The following is a 26,407-nucleotide window of genomic DNA, read 5'->3' on the forward strand; positions in this document are numbered from 1 at the left end:
TCTACTTCATCACTACTTCTTTAAATACCAACAGCTTCTCTTAGTTTACCAAACTTGTAGCGCAGCGCTGCTTTGATTCCTTTATCTTTATCCATTAGACGTTTCATCTCTTCCAGTTTCTTCTTCTTCTCCATGTCTCCTTTCTCCTTCATCTTCTCAATCAGGAAGTCCAAGTCAACCTGAGTGGATACTGCATCAACCTTCAGGGCGATCTGCTCCAGTTGGACAACATGCTGAAAGGACTCTTCCAACAACCGATCTTTGTCTTTCTGAAGTTCTTCCATGTTTTTCTCAAGAGTTTCCAAAAGGCTCAACTTTATCTCCCTTTCTGCTTTGTTCTGTTCATACTTGTCCTTCACATCTTGTTCGGTCTTCTGAACTTTCCTTGTCTTGGTCACATAGATCCAGTGTTTTTTGACATGACTTGATTCATCTGAACACTTACCCTCACAGTCAGTGCATTGTTTTTCCTTCACATGATCTGATGCAGGACACTTCCCGGTACATACAGTGCAGCGTCCATCTTTCATGATCCAACAGTGTTCTGGATACCAGGCCAGTGTGCATGGATAGTGACAGTTCTCCTTACAGACAGTACAGCAGACAGCTCCTCCATGATTTAACCCAAGTGCCCACCACCTCCTCTCTCTGCTGACTTTTTGTTTAACTTTGTAGGGCTCATCAACTTCTTCAGTGAACTTCTCATTGTTCTTCATCTCTTCTTTATGTATGTTCAGAGCTTCCTGAGTCTGCTTGATTTCTTCCTGTTTTAGATCAATCGACTGAATTCTCTCTTGCAGGTTTTTGATACCATCTGTCAGTCCGATGCGAGCCTTCAACACTTCAACAGTTGTCTTCAGGTTCTGATGCAAAGGTATATTCAGGAAATCTGTGAACTGACTCATTCCTTTCATTGATATTTCATCTGCATTTTTGAGATACATTGTGTTCTCTGTCCTGAGTTCATTTTGGCAGTTATCAAACAGGAAGTGAACCGGCTGATTCTTCTCATCTTTGGCACATCTAAACTTCGCAGCCTTGAGAGCTTTTAGAACATTTTCAGGTGTCACACCATTTGAGTGTGTTATGAGAGTGACAATGTTCTTCTCTATGTCTTTTCCAAACAGAGACATCACTGAATCAAAGATGTACCTCAGACGGTCATTCAGTCGATTCTCACTCCCTTTCATCACCAGACCAACTGCATCAACCTCATGAACTCCATCGACTGAGTGAAACAAGTCAAAAAATTGTTGACTGACGATGGCGTCGTGTTCAATCCCTGTGGTGTCTCCGTATCCAGGAGTATCGATGATGGTCAGAGAGTAGGGCAGAGTTTTATCTTCAAAACCAAAGATCTGGTACACGATCACATCTGATGTCTGACTTTCACCCTGACTTCTCTTCTCGTCTTCTACGATCTTAAACCAGACATCATCCTCCCACTCCACTCCCATGGCGTAGTTGACCAGAGCGTTGACCAGAGTAGATTTTCCTGTTCCTGTTTCACCAACAAGTAAGATGGTTTTGTTTTTCTCGTTTGGATTTTTTTCACCAAGAGTCATTCTTGTCAGAGATTCAATCTTCTCTTCCTTTGGTATCAGCTGGTAGAGAGTGGGAGATCCTGATTGGATAAGAACTTTGCAGGTGATGTTGTCATATTTGGATGAGGTGTTCCTGTAGAAAAGTAAATACATAAATAACATTACTCTACTGACCAGGGTCTTTTAATAAAAGCCTTTTAGCCAAACTATTTTACCCAGTGAGGTACTCAAAACATGAATTGATATATACAAAATAACGCACCATCACGCACACAGAGAGTGGACCCACAACTCAGGTACGTAAAATACAATGTTTTATTAGCAAGCTAATAAAGCAAGGCAACAGTGTCCAGTAAAGGTGCGGCTGTGGCTCAATGATAGAGCAGTCGCCTGCCAATCGGAAGGTTGGTGCTTCGATCCCTGGCCCTGCAGTCCCATGTCAAAGTGTCCTTGGGCAAGCCTTGGCCACTGTGTGTGAATGGTGAATGGTTTACTATGTAAAAGTGCTTTGAGTAACCGTTAAGACTAGAAAAGCGCTATATAAGAACACCCATTTACATATGCAATCAACAAAAAGACCAAAGATTGGATGAGCCACGCTCCATTCTAATGTAACTGTGCTGATTGCTGGAACTCATTTAGATTAATTATTAATTATACTATTGCTGGCAAGTAAATGTTGATATTGGGTCTGTTGAGCAAACAAACATAACTCAGTTATACAGACCTGAAAACACACACTTTGTCCACCGGAGAGTTCAGAAGCAGGGCGGTAGATTTAGACGGTGCAGGTGTGGTTGCACTTGGGCTGGTGGTCTGGGGTGGGGTAGGGGTATGTAGAGAGAGCGGGGCCTCCAACAATGTGTTGAGCGGAGAACAGGCCTCCGACTGCTTCATCAGAAACACGCCTGTGTTCAAAGAAAACTCACATTAATTTAAAAACAGTGCCATCTACTTTACATGTCGTCTTTAGTAAAGTAGTCATTAGCAATCTATATCAAAATTATTGCCTGTTCTACATGAACTATATAATAAAATTAAAGCGGCAAGCAGCGATGAACGGGACCTCGCACCTCCTTGTGCGTAGTGGCGGACGCCGCTCATAGCGGCCGTGTATTTTGCGCGGCACTCAGACACTGAAAATCGTCACCAATGAAAAGGGAACTCCCTGCTAAGTTCAATGATACCTCACACAAGACTATACTTTAAATGGTTCAAATGTTATGAAAGGGGGCGTGGCCTGATTAAGTGGCCGTGGTTAAAGTATAGGGGGCGGCTCAGTATCACATGTGGACCACACATAATAAGTTTCATGTAAATCGGATGTTTGTCATATAAGGCGGATTTCCTGTTGCCAGCGGGGGGCGCTATGACCGAAAGTCAATTTTTGCTTATATATGTCCTCAGGCCTGGACTCGTCAATCGTGAGAAATTTCGGCCAAATTGGACAACGTAATACTCAAGTTACAACAACTTCTTTGTTCATCGATAAATGCTCAAGGCCGCCATGCCACGCCCACACCGTTGGACGAAAGGTTTTTCTTTTAATAACTTTTCATTTTCACCAATTTGAAGTCGATGAAATGAAATTTCTAGGACGAGGACGACGTGGTCACTCACTACAATGGGCATTTTTTAGAGGCCCATTTACAATATAGAAGGTAAATATACACTAGAATATTTCCGTAAGGGCCTTTTACATATTGACAAACGTTGATAATAACATGTATATGCCTGTTTATGGTGAAAATAGGCGATTTATTTCAAGATAGCATATTCGCCCCATAGGGTACCATAACGATGGTATCCAATATGGCGCCCATGATTTGAGTTGGCCATACTCTCTATATAAAGGGCGCTGGTTACACCCACTTCCTGTTTCAAAGGCGAAAAGTTTTTCTTTTAATAACTTTTCATCTTTAAACCTACATTGTGTGATTTTTTGAGTTGATTCTTAGCAAAAAACTCTTTGTTCTTTCACAAATATGTGCTCATTCATGTATAATTACTTCCACCAACTAATCAAAGTATTCTCGTAAGTGTAGAATCGGCCAATCAGAATAATTCAGAATACATACGAGCAAGGACCAATTAGCTCAAAACCTTTCAGGATTCATAAGAGTCCAACCCTGACAACATCTAAAGGCCAATATTGGCTTAAAGTCATAGCGCCCCCTAGTGGCAACAGGAAGTAGGCTTAAAAGTAAAGGTGCTAGACTTTAACAAACTCCTCCTAGAGATTTCATCCGATCGACTTCAAATTTGTTTTGTGCCATCTCAAGACCATTATGATGAAAAGTTATTAAAAGGTTGAGTTTTTCAGCTGCCGGTTTTCATTTTTGGGCGACAATACAGATTAGCGCCGCCTGCTGTTATGGAGACGTATTACGTCTCGTCGTTTCTGTGTGTTCAGAGGCACTTTATTGACCAACTTGGGGAGACTGATCAGTCCAACTGCCTTTTCTGCCGAGGGTCGGCAGTCTGGTCCGTGTGTCTGGGCCTTTATATGACAAACATCATCCGATTTACATGAACTTCGAATGTGTGGTCTACATGTGATACTGACCCGCCCCCTATACTTTAACCACGCCCCCTTTCATAACATTTCAAATCTTGTGAGAGGTATCATTGAACTCAGCAAAGAGTTCCTTTTTAAATGTTGACCATTTGCCCCGCCCCATATGCTTAAGTCACGCCCCTTTAATAACTAATGACCCGTTTGATGTACACTATTGTGTGAGGTATCATTGAACTCAACAGAGTTCCGTTTTCATTGGTCATGGTTTGGCCCGCCCCCTATGCTTTAGCCACGCCCCCTTTTCACAGCTAATGAACTGTATGACTTGGAGTCTTGTGTGAGGTATCACTGAACTCAGCAGAGAGTCCCCTTTTCGTTGGTGACGAGTTGCAGTGTCTGAGTGGCGCGCAAATGCACGGTCGCAAGGAGCGGCGTCTGCCAGTAACCCAGACCTGCAAGGAGGTGCGAGGGCCCGTCCAACACTGCTTGCAGCTTTAATTATATCAATAATGTCTTATTTTCTTTGGTATATTTTCTCATACACATATATGTGTATGCAGCGATGATTGCTGGGTAGGGCTGAGTATTGTTAAAAAAAAATTCGATACCAGTACCGGTTACAATAACGTGACTTGATATTGGCTCCTGAACACTCCTTGTGTTGAATCCAGTACCCAGCCCTATTGCTGGGTAGTATGCATTTTAATGTTGTCCAATGTCAAGTCTGTATTTGATCATATAACTAGACGATATACAGTAGCTAGTTTAGCGCCTGTCATAATATCATAACTACCTTACACCACTGATCAGAGAATCATCCTCTGAAGCTGAGGTTTTATTCTGGTCAGAAATGTCCAGATCTGTTTTATAAAACAAAGAAACTATTCACCAGGTTGCTGTTCCTTTTGCTGGGAAATGTTTGTATTTCAAGTTTACATTAAACAGTCAACAATACAAACTTATAAACTTATATATACATACTTAAATGCAGCAGACATGTGTGCTCACTCAGTTTGATGTGTTTGTCCTCCTACATCTTACCTTGTGTTTCTGTGTTGGTGTTTGATAATTTCTCCACCAGATCATTCCTGTTAATCTTCTTTAAAACCAGCTTCACCACTTCTACAGACTGATGGCTGAAGGTCTGTGTGATCTTATCGACTGTGTCTGTCCTTTCTGCGTTTTCTAGTTGGTTCTTTGGGAAGGCTTGGAATCCTACCAGGATGTCAGGATCCTGCATGAACCACTTGAACTTCTTGAATTCTTCATCTGCCAAATCGTCCAGTGTCTTCAAAAGCAGCTCTTTATCAGACATTATCTCCGTTTTCACTGCAAAACAGAAAGACTTGAAAATGTACATTATGGTGACCTTATCATGGGGGAAGAGTTGTGTTTGTATTCACAGATAATTAAATGTTTTAAACACTTCTTACTAAAATATTATTAACTATACCCAAGCCAAGAATAATATGAGCAGGTCTTAGAGTTTTCTTCAGTGGAAGCATAGAAACGCCCCGCCTATTTTTGTTAAGTTTACGATTGGTGATGCAGACTTCTCTGTTGGTGGGACGTGCATGCACATGTAAACATCTCAAACATCGTCTACAAACTACAACATATTACTACAAAAATATTTTCAAAAATGGGCATATGCTTATTTTTTAAAAGTAAGTGCTGTAGTAGGCTACAACTAGCAGGAGACAAGTTATAATTAAGGTAAGTTTGGAGATTATTATATCATTAAATGAATAAACATTTTTGTATCTTCTTTTCGGTGTTGTAGTTTGTAGACTTCTTGCCGTCTCAACACCGGAACTAAACAGAGCTGAATTAGCACAACTTTTCTGTCACATCTACTGCAGTCAGATTCACTGTGTTCACTCAGAAGGAATCCCTGCACATAGGTAGGCACTTTTAATGACATGTTGAACATGTTAAGAGGCTAAAAGGTTTAAAACTTGCCCTGTTTAAGCCTGTTGGGTGCTAACTCTAGCAGGAGGATAACACGGTGTAGGCAGCACCCAGTGGTTTAGTTTTTCTCACTACTGACAGCACTCCAAATGTACAAACCACAGAGCTACGTGATTCTGAAAACTGATAAATTATTACACCGACTAATTATTGTACATAATTGTCCAAGAATATTGAGATGTGATGTGATGTAAAAGATAAGTGCTGTGAGTCCAGTTTTGGTACTCTAAGCGTGTAACACTCAGAGGAGGAGTTATATATTTTGATGGCCACAGGCAGGACAACCTCCAGTGGCGCTCGGTGGTGCATTGTGGGTGTCCAGCCTCGTCGCATAGAATTCCGTGAAATGATCACGAATTGTTAACAGTGCATTACGTGGTGGTGGCACAGAATGTGTGAAAAATCCGTGTGGCCACCACGGAAAACAATGCAAATGTAAAGTCAATGAGAAGATGACATAGCATTAAGAGCAACTACGGTAGCGAGTAGTATGTAAGGCTGAAATTCCGCGTAAGGAGGTTGGTTGGGGGGGAGGATGGGTCAAACACAGGACTTTCACCCAGGAGACCGGGGATCGTGTCCCGCGTGTTATGTTTCCTAAAGTCGCTTTCTTCTTTTCCGTCCCGTTCTTCCTGCGTGTCACGGAACCGTAAGCCCACCCACGACCTTTTCCTTAACTTAAGGGGCCGTGTTCATTTCACGGAATTCTGTGAGATCAGGTTGGGGTGTCTGAGTCTGTCAATAAAGGTTTTCCTCAGACTGACCAGTAGTAGTTCAGCATAGTTCTAGTCAGATTCTTTTCCTCCTGGTCAAAGCCAATTCTGATTTACCAAACATTTCTAAATGGTTTCAGTGAAACAAATTACAAGAAATATATTATAAGAAAATTCTACTGGTTACAGCCACATGTTGAGTGCCAGTAGCATTTGCTTTATTTTGAGTTTATTAAACTCATGTGTGTTGATTAATAAGAACTCTTTTGCAGATTTAGTAACAAACTACTTAAAATGATTTCACAGTTACTTAAAACTCTTTAGTTTTAAGATTATGTCCTATTTTTTGACAGAACAAATCAACAGCGCATTAGATATTAGAATTATTGAATCCATATATGTTGCTACACAGAATAGGCAGAATCAATACAGTATATATGTACAGTATATAGTTATGTCAAATACATTTTCCTCATGCATTTAAATCTGGGGCATCTCCTGACCTCTGGCATTATAACATCAGAGGTGTCTGTATGTGGGAACTTCTCTCTAGTCTCCATCTTTAGAAACTTAAGTACTTTTAAATGCTCGACCAACAACACGACAACACTGGACCGACTGGAGGGTCCAGCAGAGTTAGAGGTGTTAAACATTTCACATTATGGCCATTTATCAAACCTAATTAACACTTTACTACTTCTTCTTTTCTTTAGTTTTTTAGGGACACCTTTGAAAGGCCTGTTGGTCTCAGGAGCAGAGCAGTAGCTGATGTAACAAACAGGAAGACAGACTGATTCAGCAGAAAAACATCCAACCTGTGATACATACCTGAGTTTTTAAAGTCCTGGTCCACCCAGAAAGAGGTCCAGAGAAATGATCTGAAGTTCCTGAAGCTTGGTGACACACAGACTACAGAAACTGTCTAGAAGAAAGAACATAAATCATATGAATCTAAGGCAGTATGTTCAGTTATTAGTTATGTCAAACACATTTTCCTCATGTATTTATGTCTGGTATTACCTCTGATAGTATCATTTAACCCTCCTGTTGTCCTCGGGTCAAATTTGACCCATTTTCTAAAAGTTTCTATATCAGAAAATTTGGGTTTCTATCAACCGAAATGTCAAAAAATAACGTGGATGGTTCCATACGACGCTCTATACAAGTCAAATAACTGATCAGTTCACTTTCTTTGAATTTGGGTGTTTTATTTAATTTGAAAGCATTTGAAAAAAACTTGATAAAAGAACGTTGAAAAAAGTGACAAAAATGACGGAAAAAGCTTAAAAAAACATCGAAAAAAAAAAAAACGTCAAAAAAGCGCAGAAGAAAAGTGACAAAAACATCGGGAAAAGGGGAAAAAAATTGAAAAAAATAACAAAAACGACGGAAAAAGCAGCAGAAAAATTTGCATAATGGGCGGGAGGACAAAATGAGGTTTAAAGTATTTCCAGTTCTAACGTGTTCTTACCTGTGTTGTTGGTCTGTGATGTTGAGGAGACAGAAAGAGAAGAGAACAGTTCATACAGTATATCAGTAGAGAGGGAGGAGGATCTGGGGTCACATGATTTAAGAGAAACAGTTTGACTTCAAATCATCAGCAAACAGGAAGGGACAGAGGACGCTCTGTGGTCACGATTTAACAGAAACTGTCTCAGAGACGAAGTAACTGCATAGACTTCTTCTTTTGAAGATTTTAATGTCACGTAATTTCACAGAGACAGTTTGACTGCAAATCATCAGTTTAACCAGAGGAGAAGTGAGGGAGGAGTTCTCTTTAGAAGACTTTTATTGATCACCTGAGATGAAGTTCAGGTGTTGCAGCAAATAAAAGTAAAATAATTAATAATTATACGTTTTGTAGAAATAATAGCATTAAATACTGACAGTTAACGCTTAGAGCTGCAGATGTCAGATAGGAATGTCAGGTTAAGGATGTTGTGATTTTTGGTAAAGAAGCTGTGTGCATCTCATTGAGGAAGTGGTTTAAAGAACTCTGGGTGAACTCTGATGCACCAAAGGTTAAGCTTAGGTCTTTAAATATAGAATAAGCCTTATATGGTAGAAAGAAGCATTATGAACCAGACAGTTGGTAGAGAAACAGGAAACGTGAAAAAGGAAGCTGTGCAACACAGGCGGCCTCAACCCTGGCCAAGATGACTAGAGACAGAGGACACTGCCCTGCAGAGAAGGGATAAGACAGAAGGGACAGCTCACAACTTGAGAAAAACTTTGCTAACCTGAGCTCCGACTACCTGTGTCTGAAGCTAGGCATACTTATGGTCCTATCTTGCAGCCCGCGCAGCGCAGCGCAAAGCCTGACACAAGTGTCTTTGCTAGTTTAATACCATCCAGCACCCACGTCATTTAAATAGCAAATGCACCTGCGCCCATCTGTGGCCCATGGGCGTGCTGGTCTTACAGGGAGGTGTGTTCAGGTGCATTCTGGGCGTGCTGGTCTTACAGGGAGGTGTGTTCAGGTGCATTCTGGGTGTGCTCGTCTTACAGGGAGGTGTGTTCAGGTGCATTCTGGGCGTGCTGGTCTTACAGGGAGGTGTGTTCAGGTGCATTCTGGGCGTGCTGGTCTTACAGGGAGGTGTGTTCAGGTGCATTCTGGGCGTGCTGGTCTTACAGGGAGGTGTGTTCAGGTGCATTCTGGGCATGCTGGTCTTACAGGGAGGTGTGTTCAGGTGCATTCTGGGAGTATTGCTATCTTGAGGCAGCGGGAAGTGACCAACAAAAACCTGGTCTAAAGTCAATAACGCAGCATTTCATTGTTATTTTAACAGAGCATTAGTAAAATGCTCCTAGGCTCGTACACAGCGTGTACACACTATGCTTGTTACACACACAGGGACGCACAGCAGCACACACACATGCAGAAGATTACAAATAAAAATATTACGGTGTAAATCCTCCATCATAACAGCAATGCTCCAAGGTCCAAACGCGCCTGGCTTTTAAAGGGAATGGGAGATGATCTCTGATTGGTTGATTGCATGTTACGCCCAAAACACCCCTCTGATTAATGAAGACACTAAGTACAACCCTTTAGAACCATGCACCCGGCACACGGACACTTTTTTCCACCGTCAAACTAGCAAAAGTGGATTTGGACACGCCCTAAACACACCTGCACCAGGCGCTTCACGCCGTGACCTTAGACCGTTAAAACAGGACCCTTAGTATCATTTGTGAACCCACAATTGTGATCTGTAAACTTCTATGCTAGACTCAGTAAACTTTGCTTGACTTTAATCTATCGTCTCAGATTGATCCTTGAGTTTTGGTATCCACACTGAAAAATATGATACCACTATGTCATTTATTTAAAGTGCCCATATTATGAAAAAATCACTTTTTCTGGGATTTGGGGTGTTATGTTGTGTCTCTGGTGCTTCCACACACATACAAACTTTGAAATAAATCCATCCGTGCTGTTTAGAGTGAGATACAGTTTCTGAATGTGTCCTGCCTTCAGTCTCTGGGTGAGCTGTTCAAAATCGGCACGGCTTTCTACGTCACAAGCCAAAACGAGCAGGCTAACTGCAACCATTAGCTCGTAGCGTTAGCATGCTAACGCTAATGCTAACGCTAGCATGCTAACGCTAGCATGCTACCTCGTTCTCAATTCTCAAAATGCGTGCAGATAACACACCACTTTAAAGGAAGTGATTTAATGAGCAACAACAGAATATAATGAATCACTCAGAATGAAAAATAATCAGTCAAACATGAAAGGATCAACATGTTTCCTGTGTCTTCTGAAACATTTTAACTAGTCATCCCAAACATTAATACACATCAGAATAAATCACAGCCCTGTATTAACTGAACAGCACATTAGAAAAACATTAAAAACATCTAATTCACACTAGGGCTGCACAATTAATAGCAATTGTATTGACTAGTGCAATATCCAAATCGCAGATGGGCGCAATATTTGTTAAAAGCAAAATATGTGTCAAACCATTCTGAATGAAGTAGCGTAGAGCTGCAGAGACGTCCTGGACTACAAATCCTATCCTACGGACTAAAGAAACATCTTTCTTTGGTACAGATCCTTTCAAAAATCACACTACATGACTAAAGTACATTTTTATTTGTGTTTCAATGAAAATGAGAATGGTGATCCAAAAAAGTGATCATTCCCTCCAATATCGTGAATCATATCGCAATCACAACATCAGTCAAAATAATCACAAATTAGATATTTTCCTCATATCGTGCAGCCCTAGTTCACACAAACAAAGTAAAGAACAATACATGTATTTGTGTACAACAGTATCTGACTTCAGTTTGTGATATAGAGGAGGGAGCTGCTGTACTCAACATTAAACAGCAGGGGGGGTCCTCACTGCATTTAAACCAGAGCTGTTCTCTAATCTGTTCAGTGAAGTAACTTTTGGTGATTAAACATGAAACTACAAGAACAAACAGAAACAGTCATTACACCATAGAGGCACTGTTTCCAGGAATTAAACATTTGACATTTAAAAGAGGATTACATTTAACATTTCTTAACATCACACTTCATGAACTATAATAAAACATTTGATCATCAGCTGTCTGCTCTCAGTGATTCTGTTGCTTCTTTGTTTTATCGTCTGCTGTAACGCCGTGATGCTTTGATTCCTTTATCTTTATCCATTTGACTTTTCATCTCTTCCAGTTTCCTCTTCTTCTCCATGTCTCCTTTCTCTTTCATCTTCTCAATCAGGAAGTCCAAGTGGACATGAGTGGACACTGCATCAACCTTCAGGGCGATCTGCTCCAGTTTGACAACATGCTGAAAGGACTCTTCCAGGAACCAATCTTTGTCTTTCTGAAGTCCTTCCATGTTCTTCTCAAGAGTTTCCAAAAGGCTTTTTGCCTCCTCAAAGCCTGCTCGACCCTTTTCATACTTCTCCTTCACATCTTCCAGGATCTTTTCAACTTTTCTTGTCTTCTCCTTGTAGATCTTCCTTCTTTTTGCATGATCTGATGCAGGACACTTACATTTAATGCAGTGGCCATATTTCATGACATCACAGAATTCTGGAATCAAGGTGAGTGTGCATGGATAGTGACAGTTCTCCTTACAGACAGTACAGCAGACAGCTCCTCCATGATTTAACCACAGCCACCACCATCTCCTCTCATCGACAGGTTCTTTATCTCTGTAGACTTCATCAACTTCAGTGAACTTCTCATTCTTATTCATCTCTTCTTTGTGTTTGTTCAGAGCTTTCTGAGTCTGCTTGATTTCTTCCTGTTTTAGATCAATCGACTGAATTCTCTCTTGCAGGTTTTTGATACCATCTGTCAGTCCGATGCGAGCCTTCAACACTTCAACAGTTGTCTTCAGGTTCTGATGCAAAGTTATATTCATGAAATCTGTGAACTGACTCATTCCTTTCATTGATATTTCATCTGCATTTTTGAGATACATTGTGGTCTCTGTCCTGAGTTCATTTTGGCTGTTATCAAACAGGAAGTGAACCGGCTGATTCTTCTCATCTTTGGCACATCTAAACTTTGCAGCCCCAAGAACCTGTAGAACATTTTTAGCTGTCACACCATCTGAGTGTGTGATGAGAGCAACAATGTTCTTCTCTATGTTTTTTCCAAACAGAGACGCCACTGAATTGAAGATGTACCTCATTTGGTCATTCAGTCGATTGTCGCTCGCTTTCATCACCAGACCCACTGTATCAATCTTATGAAGTTCATCATCTGACTGGAACAAGTCAAGTAATCTTTGACTGATGATGGCGTTGTGTTCAAGCCCATCAGTGGTTCCGTATCCAGGAGTATCTATGATGGTCAGAGAGTAGGGCAGAGTTTTATCTTCAAAACCAAAGATCTGGTACACGATCACATCTGATGTCTGAGTTCCTGAACGATTTTCCCCGTCTTTTACAATCTGAAACCAGACATCATCCTCCCACTCCACTCCCATGGCGTAGTTGACCAGAGAGTTGATCAGAGTAGATTTTCCTGTTCCTGTTTCACCAACAAGTAAGATGGTTTTGTTTATCTTGTTTGGATCTTTTTCACCAAGAGTCATTCTTGTCAGAGTTCCAATCTTCTCTTTCTTTGGTATCAGCTGGTAGAGAGTGGGAGATCCTGATTGGATCAGATATTTAGGGATGTTGTTAAACTTGGATGAGGTGTTCCTGTAGAAAAGTAAATACATAAATAACATCACTCTACTGACCAGGGTCTTTTAATAAAAGCCTTTTAGCCAAACTATTTCATCAGTGAGATACTCAAAACATTAATCGATATATACAAACTATATGCATATATATACCAACAGTCACACACCATTCTCACGCACACAGAGAGCGGACCCACAAATGCACAACTCAGGTACGTAAAATACAAGGGTATAATTAGCAAGCTAATAAAGTCAGGCAAGAGTGTCCAGTAACGGCAGGCAAAGGGAAAATCCAGGAAAACAGGCAATGGTAAAAAATCCAAGGGAAACAGGAGCACAGGAATACAGGACACAGGGAGAAATGCTCGAAGGCTGACCACAGGGAAGCAGACGATCTCGCACTGGGGTAAGGGGAAGACAGAACTTAAATACACAAGACAGGGGAGATAATAAGACACAGGTGCAACACATTAGGGCGGGGACACGTTATCACACAGACGGGAAAATAAAAGACAGGAAGTAAAACAAGACAACACATAGGAGAATAAAGAATCTACAAAGTAAAACAGGAAATAGAAAAACTAACAGAAAACCAGAAACAAACTAGAAACAGAAACTTGACACAGGGACAAGACATGACAACTATCTGATATAGACAATCATTATCATTCAAAATAATGACAATGACTAGCTGGTGATGGAGCAGTGGATATGACACATGCCTTTGGTGTGGGAGACCCGGGTTCGATTCCCACTGCGATACATCAACCATGAAGCAAGGCACTTAACCCCTAGTTGCTCCAGAGGTGTGCGACCTCTGACATATATAGCAATTGTAAGTCGCTTTGGATAAAAGCGTCAGCTAAATTACATGTAATGTAATAACTAAAGAGATCAGAATTCTGTTCGAGATGTCTTTATCAGTTGATAAAGTGTTGATTATTCTGAGAAGAAAAGAGTAACCAGCACATATGCAATCAACAAAAAGACCCAAAGATTGGATGAGTCCACTTCATAAAAGTAACCGTGCTGATCGCTAGAACTCATTTAGATGAATTATTAATTATAATATTGCTGGTAAGTAAATGTTGATATCGGGTCTGTTGAGCAAACAAACAGGTCTGTATAACTCTGGTCTGAAAACACATCGCATCTGTAATTTAATATCACTCAAAGAAACTGCTAACACTTTTATTCCATCTACTTACTGAGCTTTGTCCACCGGAGGGCTCTGAAGCAGGGCGGTAGGTTTAGACGGTCCAGGCAGTGTGGTTGCACTGGGGCTGGTGGTCTGGGGTGGGGTAGGGATCTGTGGAGAGACTGGGACCTCCAACAATGTGTTGGGCAGAGAACAGGCCTCAGATTTCCTCCTCTGAAACACGTCTGTGTTCAAAGAAAACTCACATTAATTTAAAACCGTGCCATCTACTTTACATGCCATCAAAAAGGAAATCTTTGTCATGGTTTTCATTTTCTTTAGTAAAGTAGTCATTAGCAATCTATATAAAAATGATTGCCTATTCTACATGAACTATACACTAAAATTAAAGCTGCAAGCAGCGTTGGACGGGCCCTCGCACCTCCTTGCACGTTGGGGTTACTGGCAGACGCTGCTCCTTGTGGCCGTGCCTTTGCGCGCCACTCAGAGAATGCAAACCATCACCAATCAAAAAGGAACTCTTTGCTGAGTTCAATGATACCATACACAAGACTCTACCTTAAATGCTTCAAAAGGTATTAAAGGGGGCGTGGCATGAGTCCATGGGCGTGGTTAAAGTATAGGGGGCGGCTCAGTATCACATGTGGACCACACATTATAAGTTTCATGTAAATCGGATGATGTTTGTCATATAAGGCGGATTTCCTGTTGCTAGCGGGGGGCGCTATGACAAAAAGTCAATTTTGGTCTGTAGATGACCTCAGGCCTGGACCAAGTGATCTGTCAATCGTTATAAATTTTGGGAAGATATGACAATGTACTCTCAAGTTACAACAACTTCTTTGTTCATCAATAAATGCTCAAAATGGCCGCCACGCCACACCCAGAGAGGGTGAGATGGCACAGACCAAATCTTAAGGTATTTTGGATGAAATCTCTAGGAGGAGTTCGTTAAAGTATAGCACCTTGAGTTTTAGGCCTACTTCATACTACTACCACTAGGGGGCATTATGACTTTGAGTAAATATCGGCCTTTAAATGTCCTCAGGGTTGGACTCTTATGAATCCTGAAAATGTTTGAGCCGATTGGGCAATGTACACTCGAGTTACACCCACTTCCTGTTGCGCACAAAATGGCCGACCCCCACGGCCTTATGACGAAAAGTTTTTTTTTAAATAACTTTTCATCTCTAAGGTCTTAAGATGGCACAGACCAAATTTGAAGTTGATCGGATGAAATCTCTAGGAGGAGTCCGTTAAAGTATGACATGAGGAAATGGCCAAAATCGCACTAATTTCAAACTTTCAATTCAAAATGGCGGACTTCCTGTTGCGTTAAGGGTATGGCTCCAATGAGCTTTTTTGTACGTCTTGACATGCAACATATGTGTACCAGATATCGTGAGTCTACATCAAACGTACTGCAGGGGCTCAATTTTTTAATTTTGTAGGAGGCACTAGCGAGCCATTTTTGTGCGCCTATTCCCGAAACACTTAAAATACGTACATTTTCACCAGGCTTGATGCGACCGCCAATTTTGGTGAGTTTATGAGTATGTTAAAGGAACATGCCGACTTATTGGGACTTAAGCTTATTCACCATAACCCCCAGAGTTAGACAAGTCCATACATACATACATATATATATATATATATATATATATATATATATATATATATATATATATATATATATATATATATGCAAACACATAGATATATATACACATACATATATGTGTGTATATATATTAGGGCCGGGACTTTAACGCGTTAATTAAGATTAATTAATTACGGGACTTTAGCGCGTTAATTAATTACGCAAAAAATAAATAACAATTTTAACCACACTTATTTTTGCACCGCGGAACGTTTTTCAATGAATGAGTTTCGACGGACCGATTATACTGGAGCACCAACTAGCGTTCTTGACTTCCGACAACAACAAACCACATGAACGAAGAAGCTGACGAGACCGCTTTGCTCGGCCCCGTGCAGTGCTTAATTTGTAAAGTGGGAGGTCCCGGAGTGCAGAGGGGGGGTGGATCCGGCGACTCAAAACGGGGCTTGGAGGTAACAGAACCAAAACAAAAATTACACCTGCCTACGTAGCTTCTCTGACTCTGACTAAAAAAGCCTAAACAACGCTGTGTGTACATCAGGGCAATGTTTATTTTTATTTCAGAACGTGCACTGCATCGGTGCGAAATGTAAAAAAAATTAAAAATATACTGCAACGATCGTTTTAAAAAGCAGCAACTATCCATCGGACAATTAAAACATAAAACCCACCGTGGTCTCCACATTCTTGATCGGCAGAAACGTTTTTTGCTTGTTTGGGATCTGACTGGCCAGCGGATTTGAAAAAGTTAAACAAACTTTGTCGTCTTTTTGACATTTTTATCCTCAACCAGCACAAGTGCTTGTGTCACTTGGAGTGCAGCGCCGCGCTGTTTAAGTGCCTCCCCTCCCTCCGTCCCTCTCCCCCCTCTGTCTCCCCTCCCTCCGTCCCTCTCCCCCCTCCGTCTTACCCTGAAAATTCACCTCAAAACGCATTGAAAATGAAAAAATGAAATTTTGTTTTAAAAAATGAAAGGATGGAAGCATCGACAAGAGCATGGTTGTGTGCAAGCTATGCAACAAGGAATTTGCGTATCACCGCAGCACATCGAGCCTCAAATATCACCTCAACGCAAAACACATAGGAGTTAGCGTGGACGTTAGCCCGACCGATTAAAATGAGATTAATTTCGATTAATTAATTACAAAGCCTCTGATTAATTAGATTAATTTTTTTAATCGAGTCCCGGCCCTAATATATATATATATATATATATATATATATGTATGTGTATATATATATATATATATATATATATATATATATATATATATATATATATATATATATATATTTACACATATATACACACATATATATACACATACATATATGTGTGTGTATATATATATATATATTTACACATATATACATGTGTATATATATGTGTGTATATATGTGTAAATATATATATATATATTTTATATATATATATATATATATATATATATATATATATATATATATATATATATAGTTTGATGTGTTAGTCCTCCTACATCTTACCTTGTTCTCCTGTGCTGATGCTTGATAATTTCTCCACCAGATCATTCCTATGAATTTTCTTTAAAACCTTCTTCACCACTTCTACAGACTGATGGCTGAAGGTCTGTATGATCTTATCGACTGTGTCTGTCCTTTCTGCGTTTTCTAGTTGGTTCTTTGGGATGGCTTGGGATCCCACCAGGATGACAGGATCCTGCAGGAACCACTTGAACTTCTTGAATTCTTCATCTGCCAAATCTTCCAGTGTCTTCAAAAGCACCTCTTTATCAGCCATTATCTCCATCTTTGACACAGGTTTTCACTGCAAAACAGAAAGACCATAGTACATTATGGTGACCTTATCATGGGGGAAGAGTTGAGTTTGTTTTCACATATAATTAAAATGTTTTAGAAGCTTCTTAAATGGTAACACTTTATAATAACTATCATTAATAGATGGTAAATTGATAGTTAATTAATCTTTAGTTAATTGTCATTTAACTGCCAGCAAACAGTCATTTTACTGTTAACAAACAATGAAATTATAATTAATAATGTTTACTAATTATTAGTAGTGCTGTAAATTAACAGTTTATTGTTACACACATTATATCCCTGATATACTATATTAGGTATCTGGTAATGATTAAATAATGTTTGTAAATCTTTAAGAAACCATTTTTAAAACATCTATAAACATTACATAGACAGATGGACCAGATATTCCTAACACTTTGTTAAGGGTTACTAGTTGGTTGGTAAACCGTCTATAAACATTATCTGGATGGTTATAAAGTTGCAACAGATGACTATAATACCTTGTTAAATAGTTAATAAATACTTTGTAAACCATCTATAAACATTATCTGGATGGCTATTGTAAAGTTGCGAAAAATCTATATACATACATATATATATACCATGTTCCAAATTATTATGCAAATGATATATATGACATACACACTGATTTTCCTAAATAGTCAATGCAAATGACAGTCAGTACAATTTTCACATCACCAACCGTTAGGGTATAAGTCGAATTTCATTGAACAACCACAATGTGGCCCCCATCCTCCCCTGACCTCAACCCTATTGAGAACCTTTGCAGCATCCTCAAGCAAAAGATCTATGAGGGTGGGAGGCAGTTCGCATCAAAACAGCAGCTTTGGGAGGCTATTCTGACATCCTGCAAAGACATTCAAGCAGAAACTCTCCATAAACTGAATTGTGAATGTGATATCAAAGAAGGGGTCCTATGTTAACATGTAATTTGCACTGTTTTCAAGATGTGTTTGATTGAAATAGCTTTTGATTTCAGTAAATATGACCTCCTAATGCTGTTTTTTATTTTTGAAAAAAATACTGTTTTCATTGGGTAGTTTGTTCAATGAAATTCGACTTATACCCTAACGGTTGGTGACTTAAAAGTTATACTGACTGTCATTTGCATTGACTATTTAGGAAGATCAGTGTAAAATATCATTTGCATAATAATTTGGAACGTGGTGTACACACATATATATACACACACATATATATATATATATACACATACATATATGTGTGTGTGTGTGTGTGTGTGTATGTATGTGTGTGTGTGTGTGTGTGTGTGTGTGTATGTATATATATATATATATATATACATACATACACTACTAGTCAAAAGTTTTAGAACACCCCAATTTTTCTAGTTTTTTTTTTGAAATTGTAGCAGTTCAAGTCCAATGAATAGCTTGAAATGGCACAAAGGTAAGTGGTGAACTGCCTGAGGTTAAAAAAAAGTAAGGTTACCCAAAACTGAAAAAATAATGTACATTTCAGAATTTTACAAAAAGGCCTTTTTTCGGAGAACAAGAAATGGGTTAACAACGTAAAGCTGTTCTGCAGCAATGGAGGTTGATCAAGCTTTGAAAGTTGGTGCTACCAATTCCCACAGGTGTTCCAACTGGTCCTGATTACTTACAACCCCCTCTGTTTGTATAAAAGTTTTGTTGGAACACACTGTGGTACCATACCCTCGTGAGCGTTATTTGAACAGTATTGTACTGCAGAAAATAGTGTGTTGCCATAAAAATGGTGAGAAAAAAGGTAATTACCAATGGAAGAGAGACAGACCACTTAAAATGTAGGTCTTTCCTACAGAGAAATTGTGAAGAAAGTCAAGGTGTCAGTGAGTACAGTATTCACCATCAAGAGGCACTTAGAAACTGGGGAAACTCTGATAGGAAGAGGTCTGGCAGACCCAAAGCCACAACAGAATCAGAAGACAAGTTTCTGAGAGTCAACAGCTTGCGTGATAGGCGGCTCACAGGACAACAGCTTCAAGCACAGCTTAATAGTGGTCGTAATAAGCAAGTCTCAGGTTCAACTGTAGAGAGAAGACTTCAAGCTGCAGGTTTGATAGGTCGAGTTGCAGCAAGAAAGCCATTGCTAAGACGTCAGAATAAGAAAAAGAGGCTTGCCTGGGCCAAGAAACATCGTCAATGGACTACTGGAGACTGGAAGAAGGTGCTATGGACTGATGAATCAAAATTTGAAATCTTCGGTTCATCACGCAGGATTTTTGTACGCCGTCGAGTAGGTGAAAGGATGGTTCCTCAGTGTGTAACATCAACTATCAAACATGGAGGAGGAAGCGTGATGGTCTGGGGCTGTTTGGTGGATGCAGGGTCAGTGATTTGTACAGAGTGAAAGGCACCCTGAACCATGTGCCTAGTTGGTCAGGGGTTCATCCTACAGCAAGATAATGACCCAAAACATAAGTCCAAGCTACGCCAGAACTACCTCAGCAAAAAAGAACAAGATGGTAAGCTTAAAAACATGGAGTGGCCAGCACAGTCACCAGACTTCAACCCCACTGAGCTGGTTTGGGATGAACTGGACAGAAAAGTGAAAGCTAAGCAACCTACAAGTGCCACACATTTATGGGAACTTCTGCAACAGAGTTGGGAAGAACCTTCTGAAGAATATTTGATTTCCATTGTAGAAAGAATGCCACGAGTGTGTTCAGCTGTTATATCTGCCAAAGGGGGCTACTTTGATGAGTCAAAAATGTAGAATACATGTTGGTTTATAAATTGATTCCATGATTTCTTTTTTAACTTAAATTGTTCATTTGTTCTATTCTTTCATTTCAGAGTACAATAAGACATTGAACTGCATGAATTTCAATAAAAACCAAAAATTGGGGTGTTCTAAAACTTTTGACCGGTAGTGTATAAATATCTATGTGTGTATATATGTATATGTATTAGGGCTGTCAATCGATTAAAAAAATTAATCTAATTAATTACAGACTCTGTGATTAATTAATCAAAATTAATCGCATACATAATTAACGGTGCCTGAACCGATACTTTTTAAGAAAGTAAAAAAAGAAAAGAAAACAAAGGATACTAAACAACAGTTGGTGACATTAAAGAACGGCTTGTTTATTGCTAAGGCCATGTGGTCAAAATTAAATGATTTAATAATAATGTATAACAATAACAATAACTTATTTCACTAGTAAATTGCTGTTGAATGACAAAAACAACCACCAAGGACATTTACAATAACTTCAAATGCACCACGAAGCTGTAGTTTACCCGTTTCATTGAACGCACCGTCTGTGTTGTTACCTTACACACGTTCACTGGCAATCTGGATGCAACTGCTGCTGAAAGCTAGCAAACATAATTCGAGGTAAGATATAGCTTCGCTAGGTTTTAAATATATCTTTGTCCAATAGTTATATTACATATAAGATGAGTCACATTGTAAAGTAAATTTATCTGAAGTTACCATGTAAATTGTCTGTAACGTTAGCTAGCCACTGGTAAAACATGCTAACATTAATTTTCTGCAAATCGAAGTTTTTGTTGTCCTAATTTAAACGTAGTGTCAGCGAAATGCAAAACGGGGATTGTTAATGCTTATCATTATCTAATGCTAAGTATTAGCAGATGTATAACCAAGTTTCTTAGAACGTTTGGTTAACTGTAATAACCATAATGCACCGATAATGTCTTGCTACTGTTTGCGCCATCAGTCTATGGTTGGAGCATTTAGCCTTTTCATGCTTTTAACATATATGTTCATTTAACTAAATCAAAGTTACACTAAAGAACAATAGACTGTTGTTGATTCATCTGTATTCTCCCCCGATAATTAATGAAGTACAGTTACATGCTAGTGTGCATATATATTTAACTATGAGGGGCTCAAATGGAAATTGATGACTCTTTCTTTCAGAAATAGGAGTGTGGAGAGCCACGATGGCATGTGCACCCACCCAATACCTCAGAAGTAAGTCCATCTTCTCTGGCATCACCCAGAGATGCAGGTGGAGGGCTGTTAACAATCCGGGGAAGATCAACAAGGCTCGCAGGGTTTTTTTCTTTTTCCACTGTGCATTACAGACAACCAACAGACTGTCACACTATGCTCACTTTAATTGTAAAGGCAGCTTTTATTTCTTTACCCAGGCATTTGGACTTGACTGAACAGAGTGCTGCACAAGTGTTTTAAGCTTTATATGTTAAGCTATATTTTTATATTGTGATTTGTAATGTCAACCATTTCTACTGTAATTAACAATGTGGCACCAGTGATTCAACTACCTCTTTTTATTATGCAGACATGTCTTGTGACAGTTAAGTTTGCCTTTACCTTGACCCACAGCAGTGTTTGTGTGGGGAATTTACACTGGATTGTAAAAGGTGAACTACATTATTTAATTCATCAATTTAACCCCTAACATAATCTTAAAAATATTGCCAGTGTTTGTGGTTTATGTAGTTTTTGAAGTTAATGCCCATTTCAATGTGAAATAAAGGTCTTTCTAAAGCTACATTTGTTGTTTTTCTGAAGCTGAAAACTATAGGAACATACACAATATTGTAGTCATACAAGAAGACATTGGTAATTTGATAGAATTTGTAATTGATTAAAAGTGTCTATTTTGGCTTTAATCAACAAAAAAATGATTTCTCAAATGTTACCATACATGAATGTTGACAAAGAAGGATCAGGGAAATGTAGTTTGTGCTTTTCTTGTGTGTCTTTATGTACTTGTCAATTTTAATCACCATGAAAACACTTAACCAAAATCCTTTTAGATTAATTTATAGGCATATTTATTTTGACATACATAGTCAAGTGTTTAGTAGGTAATTGAAAATGCACTAGGTGCTGTTTAATCTGTGTAAGGTTATTGCAAATTCATTATAACAAAAGTTAAAAAATTGTTGGTTGATTGTGGTAGATGAGAGGCAGCTGGAACCCAGACTCCCACCCTCTAGACTCCACTCCTGCAATAAGAGACAGACAGAGAGAGGGAGGGAGGAGAGACAGACAGAGAGAGGGAGGGAGGAGAGACAGACAGAGAGAGGGAGGGAGGAGAGACAGACAGAGAGAGGGAGGGAGGAGAGACAGACAGAGAGAGGGAGGGAGGAGAGACAGATAGAGAGAGGGAGGGAGGAGAGACCGACAGAGAGAGGGAGAGAGGAGAGACAGACAGAGAGAGGGAGGGAGGAGAGACAGACAGAGAGATGGAGGGAGGAGAGACAGACAGAGAGAGGGAGGGAGGAGAGACAGACAGAGAGAGGGAGGGAGGAGAGACAGACAGAGAGAGGGAGGGAGGAGAGACCGACAGAGAGAGGGAGAGAGGAGAGACAGACAGAGAGAGGGAGGGAGGAGAGACAGACAGAGAGAGGGAGGGAGGAGAGACAGACAGAGAGAGGGAGGGAGGAGAGACAGAGAAGCTACCTAGGAGCAGCAGGCCTAACAGTAACACAAGAGGACACATCTATTACAGGACTCACATTTTAATCCTCTAAATACCAATGATGCTAAAGTGCTAAAAGTTGGTCTGTCCTTTCAGCAGAAGAAGCTGAACCGAAAATGATTTTCTGGCATCGTTATAATCAGAACACATTTGAGAACTTCGGATGTGGTCAATGCAATCTGTTCCACAACAAGATGAATGGCACCAAATACGCTGCTCTATACACCAGGTCTTCCCTCTGGCTCTGGTCATTCAGTGTTCAGGGTGGATACCTTTGTAAAGACAAACATGTAGTTAAGGCATGGTAGATCACAATGAATTATATTAATATATGAGCTTGTACATGAATGTATGCTTCAGTTGAGGACATGCAGTATTAAGTAAGCATACTCCTACATGTCAAATTTATCTTAGACAATGTGTATTGTACGCAACACTTTTTTAGTGATATGTACATTTTAGTAATAAACAGAATTTGTAAATATAGATTGTAACATATATGTGACTCATCTTAAAACAGACTAATGTGCTGACAGAAGGTCTTCAAATAGATTAGCAGACACAACTACAGTAAGTGGAAGAAAGACATCAGTGTAACAGCATCAACAACAGTGGTTAATAACTCCTGCAGCATGCTTGTTAGGTACATTAACAGTCTGAAATAATGTATTTAGAATTTTGAGAAAATAATATTGAACCTGGTGCTTTATACAATACATTTGGCTGCAGAACTGAAGACTTTTCAAGATAGAACACTTATGTAACTTTACAATAATATATATATTTTTTCATGTGCGACATTTTATCGCAAAAACGGGTATTCTGACCTACTGCCCCGTCTGTCGGCGCGCTCCAGCGCGGCTTTGTCCGAGGTGAGGGTGACGGTGATGCTGTGTGGGTGTCTGTGCCTGTCCTTCGGGCGCCTCCGGGTAACGTTGCCCAACTCTCGGGTGGGGTACATATATTTCAGTATATTCAAGTAAAAGCATCTCCGCTTGTCCCGTGCGAATGCCCCACACAAAACTCAGATGTGAGGGGGTACTTCCTAAATCACACGCGGTCCCAAAATGATTCTAATCCCGTACGAATAGGATTTATATGAATTTGCACTACGTTAGCTATATCAGGCTTTGACTTTAAGCTAACATTACCATAATATGCGCATCTATTAGCAATAACATCACATATGGTTAAAAACAGATCACCGGCGAGACCGTTGTGCATACCTACTGTATACGACTGTAACGTTAAATATATATATTTTAATCTGTTTATACGGTCTGGTCTGCATAACGTTATTAGTTAGCCCGTTAGCTTGGTTAGCAAGGTGCAATCTAGCTAGCTAACTGATATCAATTGGGATGCTAACGTTGGCTAACGAAAAACAGCATTAAAACAAAATGTAACGTTACTTACCGGAAAAACTGAACTGCAGACTCCTCTGAGTGTCTTGTCGTACAACCGAACGTTGAACAAGACATTATTAGGCGACCAACTGTCACAGTCACGAAGACGAAAGCTAGTCAACCCCCAAAGTGAAGTTTACGTGCCATGGATAAGCTTTGCTAAACCTGTCATGATTGACAGGCCGCAAACTGTCAATCACATCATAGCCACGCCCTAAAACACCCCCTGCTTTATCGCCGATTTTAAAAATCAACGAGACCATAATTCAAAAAATGAACATCATTCTGTGTTGCACAAGACTTAAAACTAACGATTGAGAATATAAACTCTTAATTGAAATGTTTACTGAGGTAATAAATCCAGTATATATAATAATAATTTAATCCAGCTACTAGCTAGCGGTAGGCTAACGTTAGCTGCTGTCGAGTATAGTGTTAACTAGCTAGTGGTAGGCTAATGTTAGCTGCTGTCGAGTATAGTGTTAACTAGCTAGTGGTAGGCTAATGTTAGCTGCTGTCGAGTATAGTGTTAACTAGCTAGCGGTAGGCTAATGTTAGCTGCTGTCGAGTATAGTGTTAACTAGCTAGCGGTAGGCTAACGTTAGCTGCTGTCGAGTATAGTGTTAACTAGCTAGCGGTAGGCTAACGTTATCTGCTGTCGAGTATAGTGTTAACTAGCGTCCCATGCAGCGATGTTTGTGTTGTCTGTATCGTCTTCAGAGCATCAGAGAGAAGAGCAGACATATCAGTGGCTCCAGATTTCGGTAGCCAGGGTTGGCAGGAAGAAGATTTTTACAAGTAAATGTTCCAGTTAATGATCCAGGCAGCACATTCTCGTCTCCCTCCTTCATTTTACAGTCCAATGGTGGCTAGAACAGCTCCGGGTCAAACCGCAATATGGAATGGATTAATCTGCGTTAATCTGTGTTATTTTTTTTAACGCGTTATTTTTCTCAGATTAATTAATCGAAATTAACGCGTTATTTTGACAGCCCTAATATATATATATATATATATATATATATATATATATATATATATATATATATGTGTGTGTGTGTGTGTGTGTGTGTGTGTGTGTGTGTGTGTGTGTGTATATATATATATATATATATATATATATATATATATATCACAATATCAGATGGTCAGTAGAACAGCCTGTTGAGCATTACATCAGCAATGTTTATCGGGTGCTGGCTAGTCACTATGACCTTTTGGGTCTCCTTTCCTTCACTTGATAAGCCTGCCCCACTGCTACATTCCTGCTCACATGCACCAGCTCTTGTAGAATATTTACTTTTATTAGTCTTATTGTCTTTTTCGTCAGTGTTAGAGATAACAACTTTATGACACATATCTGCCCTTTGTCCTCTATATCATTTGTCCTATATGATCCAAATACATGTCTGATACTCTCATTTAACAAACAACCGTAGAGTTCTTCATAAATCATTGATTAGATACTCAGGTTATGAAGTTATTATGAAGGTCAGTGTTCAAATACATACACAAATATAGCTGCAATATAATTAGAAAAATAAGAGAATAGTTATCTAACTTGTAACATGACTTCCACTTACCAAAAACATGTACTGTTCATCACACATCAGGGAGCTTGTTCCTTAGGCAAGTCTGTCTTGAAAAACAAAAAAACATTTGTAGTAAATTAGTTTAAACTCATCAAAAGGATTGAAATGTCTTCCTCATAATTGGATCAGAACTTTGCAGGTCATGTTGGGGGAAGTAAACTGTTGTGAGCAGACATGGCTGGTAGTCTGTGTGATATTATCATCTCTCTCTCTCTCTTTCATTTCTTTCACTCGCTGTCTCTCAGCTGCTTACATTGTTCGCCTTCTTCTAAAATATTAGAAACACTAAAGCAAAACCAGAAAGATGGATGTGGTGTTGCTCCATTATTTCTGAGAGCAGAAGTGTCGGCCAGTATCACTCACATATTCTGTCAAACAAAACAGCGACGGTTTCATTCTGTACTGTAATGCCCTGCAGTGCCCTGCTACGACATGAACTACTAAGACTACCATTTTTTTAGTCACTGTGCAAAAGGCTCAAGTGCCCTG

General features: G+C 39.6%; 2 protein-coding genes across 5 annotated transcripts in view; one reads left to right on the forward strand and one right to left on the reverse strand.

Moving 5' to 3' along the window:
* LOC116057121 lies at window positions 1-26,001 on the reverse strand. The gene is made up of 4 exons (XM_031309516.2): window positions 25,910-26,001; window positions 17,175-17,475; window positions 14,097-14,271; window positions 1-1,677 (listed from the first exon to the last, which is right to left on the reverse strand). Exons 2-4 carry the CDS (start codon window positions 17,455-17,457, stop codon window positions 21-23), a joined length of 2,115 nt encoding a protein of 704 aa, XP_031165376.1. The 5' UTR covers window positions 17,458-17,475; window positions 25,910-26,001; the 3' UTR covers window positions 1-20.
* LOC116057126 (deoxyribonuclease-2-beta-like) overlaps window positions 1-26,407 on the forward strand; it is a 240,191-nt gene that overhangs the window by 197,664 nt on the left and 16,120 nt on the right. The gene's annotated exons all lie outside the window — the stretch shown is intronic.

The sequence above is a fragment of the Sander lucioperca genome, chromosome 14 (genome assembly GCF_008315115.2).
Source record: "Sander lucioperca isolate FBNREF2018 chromosome 14, SLUC_FBN_1.2, whole genome shotgun sequence".
In the NCBI taxonomy this organism is placed as follows: domain Eukaryota; kingdom Metazoa; phylum Chordata; class Actinopteri; order Perciformes; family Percidae; genus Sander; species Sander lucioperca.